Source organism: Cynoglossus semilaevis, chromosome 6 (assembly GCF_000523025.1).
Source record: "Cynoglossus semilaevis isolate Cse_v1.0 chromosome 6, Cse_v1.0, whole genome shotgun sequence".
NCBI classification, from domain to species: Eukaryota; Metazoa; Chordata; class Actinopteri; order Pleuronectiformes; family Cynoglossidae; genus Cynoglossus; species Cynoglossus semilaevis.
The window spans coordinates 16753400-16759399 of NC_024312.1; the positions used below are offsets into that span (position 1 = coordinate 16753400).

At 37.8% G+C, this 6000-nt stretch overlaps 1 protein-coding gene across 4 annotated transcripts in view; it reads left to right on the forward strand.

Moving 5' to 3' along the window:
- tp53i11b (tumor protein p53 inducible protein 11b) overlaps positions 1-5836 on the forward strand; it is a 33581-nt gene extending 27745 nt beyond the window's left edge. For all 4 annotated transcript variants that reach the window (XM_025056512.1, XM_017032847.2, XM_008312436.3 and 1 more), the window contains 5 exons: positions 2167-2225; positions 2371-2419; positions 2609-2705; positions 4505-4606; positions 5382-5836. In XM_025056512.1, coding sequence (XP_024912280.1) covers positions 2167-2225; positions 2371-2419; positions 2609-2705; positions 4505-4606; positions 5382-5515 — 441 coding nt within the window. In that variant the 3' untranslated portion in view covers positions 5516-5836. The remainder of the gene's footprint in view (positions 1-2166; positions 2226-2370; positions 2420-2608; positions 2706-4504; positions 4607-5381) is intronic.
- The last annotated feature ends 164 nt before the right edge of the window (positions 5837-6000 follow it).

The window sequence follows — 6000 nt, forward strand, 5'->3', positions numbered from 1 at the left end:
ATTACAAATATAGTGATAATGGAAATGATTATAGCTTATTTTTTAAGGTAATGATACACATTATAAAAATACATAAATGATTGCCCAACCAGTCTAATGGTGGAATGTGAGATTTAATATATATTTCAATAAGTTATTTGTACATTTAGCAGTGAGTCTTACCTGTTTCTAAAGATGTGAATGTTACCAAGTATTTTATTTTATCACTAATTTATTTAAATGCATTCAAATACCTGGAAGTGTTTTCACTCTTGTATTGTATATGAAATCAATTTATTGCACAGAATGGTGATTAAAGGGATGCCATTGAATTTCAATGAGAGCTTTTCATTTTTTGGGAGCCAGCCTCACCTGGTTAACTTTGGTACTGCAGCCAAATACCATTTCTAAAAAAGGCCCATGATTCCTCTGAGGTTAAAATAAAGTATTAAAAACAATTTAATTCCATACTGTCTAATGTCTGTCTTTTCTGGCTGTGCTGTACTGCATATAAAGATCTAAATACCATGCTGACAGGCTATTATTTTTACCCCGAAATACCCGTCTGATTTCCATCTTTTCTTCAGGGCCACTGTTACTGATAAGACTAACCATAGAACATGATAACACGATATATTCTGACTTTTATTCCCCCATGAAAGCCACAGCTGTGACTCTATTCAGAGCCACCATTTCTCTGTGGGTAACTGTCAGTTCATGATTTTTTTTGTTTGACTGTGACAGTGTGTTTGCCTTTTTGTCTTTGAATGAAATCTACATCTGAATGTCAAACCTAGAATCACCAGCAACATGCGGATTCTCTTTTAATAATATCTTCTTTTGTCAACATGACACGTTTACTGCTCTTTTTTGAGGCTAGTCCTAGTATTTTCTTTTATTAGTAATTATTAGTGCACTTGTCCTACTTGATTTTGCCTCAGTTGTATTCTGTGCTGAAGACGAATTGATCTCTAGATTGCTGTTGTGGTTTTCTTTAGTGTTAAGTACAGACCTCCAGCTACTGCTCAGTGTATCCGGCAGTTCAGATTTTTCAGGCAACCAGCTGCAAAAAAAGAAAACTAGATAAATAAACAATCAGAAGATTAAAAGTGACATGTTTTAGCTGAACTATGCCATGTTTTCTCAGTGATTTATTAAAAAATAATATTTGTTTTAAAATGAGTTTGATGCTGTGCAAATTCTATCAGATAATTGAAACCCAAAATGTTACAACACTGTATATTTGCATAGATATTTCAGGTTGGTTTTGAGAGGCACCTCACATTGTAGCCTAGCTGGAGAATCCTGTTTTTGAGTGTTTAGAGCATTCCTGTATCTGAATAAACTCTGCTAATCCCTGCACATATTTCATTTGTAAGGTAAAGCACATGTTGTATGTAATCCCTGCACATATTTCATTTGTAAGGTTAAGCACATTCACATTCGCTCACATTTTTATTATCCGGTCGTTCCTTTAATCAAGTTTACGTTCATTTGTACTGTAACTGTTTCTAATGTCAGCTTATTAGTTCATCATCATCGTTCAGAGTTCACTGCAAGATGTTTTAATGAATACTCACTTAATCTCCGTGGAAGATTGAGTAGGTTTTTATTAACTGTGTCCAGTAAATATCTTGGTCAGTTTACTCCGTTCATTTATGCCTCCATATGATTTTTTTTGTATAAAAACTTTAGGTGTTTCGACACATCTTCAACCCTAATAGCACAGACAATACATTGTGTGATTGCCATCTGGTCCTTTTACAGAGAGAGATCCAGTATTAAATACTTTAGAAATCTGCAAAGCCTCTTAAGTAAGAGATGAAACTTCTGGACTTTGTTCTTTCTCTTGTTCAGTTGACATGTTGCATTCAAACACATTGTTTCTTTGTATATGTAATGTCTGGACGCATCTTTATCCTTGTTGTTGAAACTTTTCAGAATGGAGGATGTTATGGTTGTCATACGATAAAGAAAATATTGTGTTGAGCTACAGTGTAGCTGTGGATTAATAACAAACAATCCAGTTAATCAAGGTAAAGCAATATTCCTTAAAAGAACTGAGGTGACATCCTGCCCTGAATGGACTTTGTACATACGGTACAGTACTTGATTTCATCAGACGCAGTTGTAAATTTGAATTCTTTTGTTCTAACTAATTTCTCTTTTTCTTATTTGTGCTTGCAGATCAGCCAAATGCTTGGAAATGAGTTGAAGTTTGCAGTGCGAGAACCTATTGGGTTGAGGTAGGAGTTCAGCTGCTCAGGGCAGTTCACACGGCAGACTGTGATCAACATCTTGTAAATACGGAGAAAACAAGACTTCAGTCAATAAGACTGATCAATATTGGTGGGATGGATACAGCAGGTCATGTCTTGTCTTTCTCATTAGGGTGTGGATACTCTTCTCAGCAGTGGGTTTCACGGCCATGGCCCTCTTGGTAAGTGTTGCTGCAGTCTTCCAATGAAGAACAAATATTGTCTATGTTCACAGCATATACTGTAGCTCTGACTCCAAAACAGGAAGGCTTTGTCAATGCTACTGCTACACTTTGGGGTTATTATGGGATGCAGACAGAATGCTGTTGTTCTGATCAGACAGAATTGTGTGTTGCTTCTTCTTTCTTCAGGCTTTGATATTTCCCAACCAACTATATGAAGTTGTTTTTGAGGAGGAGCTCACCACGACCAGCATCTCTGTGCGCCTTTATGGAGGAGCATTACTCAGTAAGTCCTCGCTTCAGAGGAGTAGGAAAGCTTGTGTTTGGGGAAGACGGGGGGGTAAATTCATTCAGTTATTCCTGCTTCCTCATGCGCAGCTGCACTGCAGTCATTATACTGATTATAATGAAGCACCTACACAGTATTACTTGTTAAATAACTGCTAACCACATGTGAATGTTCACATTCATTCATTCTGTGCCTGTGCATCATTTTGGTCCAATTCTTCAGGGACCCAGTAGGACATGGCAGAACACTGTGTCCACTGCATGTGTGTGCAGTATACATGTGGGAGTTGTAATCTTAGAAGAGGCATTATGTTATTCTCCATTCATATTTTGCAGCCGCGTGCATAGCCGCCTGTTTAAATTGAGTTTTCAGATACATTTTGCCATGACAACCATGGGAGACATTTGGTACTTATGGATCTGCCAGTTAATCCTGGCATTTGCTACATTTCACTGCAGATGGGTTGTAGATGTCAGTACTTTGATGCTCTTACGCTTTAGACAAGAATGTCAGGGCAGTCAGTGAGGCAGTGACACACTGACTCACTGATGATATGGCTTGTGATGGCTGCAGCTGAACACAGTAATATGTGAGAGGCACGTCGCAAGGAAAAGAAAAGAAAGACGGCTAACAAGGGACATTTTACAGACTTTTCATTATTTACTTGTAACCTTGTAATTTTCTCTCCTGCTTTTAAAGTCTGTTTACGGTAGTTTGAGAGATGACATGATGCTGCTGTTAGGCCAAGCTCATTGAGGCATGACATGAGTTTACCACTTAAACCTAAGAGGCATTAAACTCATGAGTTTTAATAACCTCAGACGTTGTTTATTAACGCACTGTAGTCCATTAGGTGGAGACACACACTTTAAGGTACAGTAAGTAAGTTATATTTACAGTAGGAAGAAAAAACCTTAAGAATTAAAAGATTTATCTTATTTTGCTGTTAATTGTATAATTTCCATATAGGTATAAATGAGTAGCATGATTACAATTGACATTTTTCAGATTTTTGTGGGTACAATTCCAGAGACACCAGTGTACATCAGATACACAAGTCCGAGCTACACAAAAAAAATGTACCCTGTTTATTTTGTTCTCCGTCCTTCTCACAGGACACCAGTTGAATACAGAGGAGTAGAGCCACACTTTTGACTAACACAAAGAATAATACTGTATTACTGCAAATCTTGACATGCAATCTAAACAAAATACATTTTGCCTCCTCAGTGATTACATCATAAAGAGCACACAGTGCACTGTAGAGAAAACTGTGAAACAACCTTACAAAGTCAATAGAATGGCTTCTTCATTTAAATGTCAGCAGGACCGTGGGGATTAGGAGGTAAAAAATGTGACGTCTACTGAGACGATAGGCAGTAAAAGGGCGATGGATGGGCCCTCATCTGCCACACAGATGGAACCTGGCAGGGAGGGGATGCAGTCTATCAGCACTCCTACCTTTCTGCCCACCCTCTGCTTCTCCACAGCCTCACTTGTGTGTGGGGGTGGAGAGAAACACAGGGATCTGAAAGAATGTCAAGGAAATGATTTAAAACGAAATGTTATCACGATCAATAATACTGGAAATTACAGCATGATCAATGGGCCAATAATCATCCTGTCTCTGTCACAAACGGTTCAGTGTTGCTCCCAGCAAATTGTGCTCATAGCAGACGTGAAGGCAGAAGTACTGTATTGTATTGTATTGTAGAATGTATAGAAATGGTCTTACGGTGCAATGTCCATTTATTCTCGTTCTTCACAGCCAATACATTTCTTTTTATCTCCTCCAGGCCTGGCCCTCATCATGTGGAATGGTCTGTACACAGTAGAGAAGATCATCATCCAGTGGACTCTGCTCAGTGAAGCCTGCTACTTTGCTATCCAGTTTCTAGGTGAATGCACATTTCTAAAACATGTTTCTATTCTCTCTAGTTCAATCTTTAAGCGTTCAAAATCTAAACATCAGAGATGTTCTTTCTCGCAAGGTGACCTGAGTTGGAAAGGGGTTAGGAATGTTTCAGTGACCTAGAAAAAAACATTATGTGTTGACACTGCCCTCCTCTGGTAGGTAGATAGTATAGCATTCTACGCCCAACAAAATATCGACCATCCTTCTGTAGCTGTCACATCTGCACAGACCTCTTTAAAAAGAAAAGATGAAACACCAAGTTTTAAGGTGTGTTTAATGGAGCTTAGGGCAATGGACAATAACATAAGTGAGATTTTTACTTTGTCAATGTGTTAAAAAAATTTCCCAAAAAAGTTAGACAACAGTTTGTGGCTGTACTTGATTAGTCATGTGACACAAAATTTGCTGACAATATTTCACACAATAATGGACATTGATCACTTGGGAACCAAAGTGAATGAAGCAAGAAATTCAGGAACACACGTGTATTTATCTATTTTTATTTGTATTTTTTATTTTTGTCCCTACACTATTTTTGATAACAAAAACCTTTAATCTTAAAAAAAAAAAAAGATTTTAGATATCGCCATTTTTAGGATTGCTAAACAGTTTGATAATCCGAGTGATACATTAGCTAAAAATTGCTAATTCATCAACTATGAAATAATTGTTAGTTTTAGTCCCGTTGGTGAATAAGAAATGCTTTAAACCCTCAGATTGTTTAGTAATTTATTTTTATTTTTTCATTATCATTTCAGTGACCACCTTCACTTTGTTGGAGATTGGAATCCTGCCAGTTGCTTCTGTTTTTCTGCTGCTCAGTCGAGTGCTCTTCCTTGCAGTGACCATGGTTTACTACTACCAACTGGGCCGCAAGCCAAAGAAAATCTGAGCTGCCTGTATGTTGCTTGTGGGGAGGGGACATCTAAGCAACGATCACAAACAGAAGGTTTGCATATGTAATGGACTGGGGTCGACAGTGTTTCTTTAACTGAGGTTGCTCCCAGTCCTTTTTAAAGGCACCTAACCAGTTGTGATCCCTAGTATTGAACAAATGTACAGTGTCACACATTCCAGACTCTCGCAACACAATTGAAAAACCTCATAGATAAAGTGATTTACTCCTTTGCTGGACTGTGAGGTCAAGACCCTCTTGGCACACATATTCCTTTCTGTGCTGACTGCTGTTTATTAAAATGAGGAGCTAGCAGTAGGTAGTGCATTGTGTTTCTGTATTGCCTCGTTCTGTGATTTATTTTGTACGGTGCACAGTAATTTTAAACATCTGGCTATCTTGTAAACATGTAGCTACATAACCTCCAAGTGGGTTGTTTAGTATTCTTCGTTTTTGATCAAACGTTCTTTATTGACAACAGT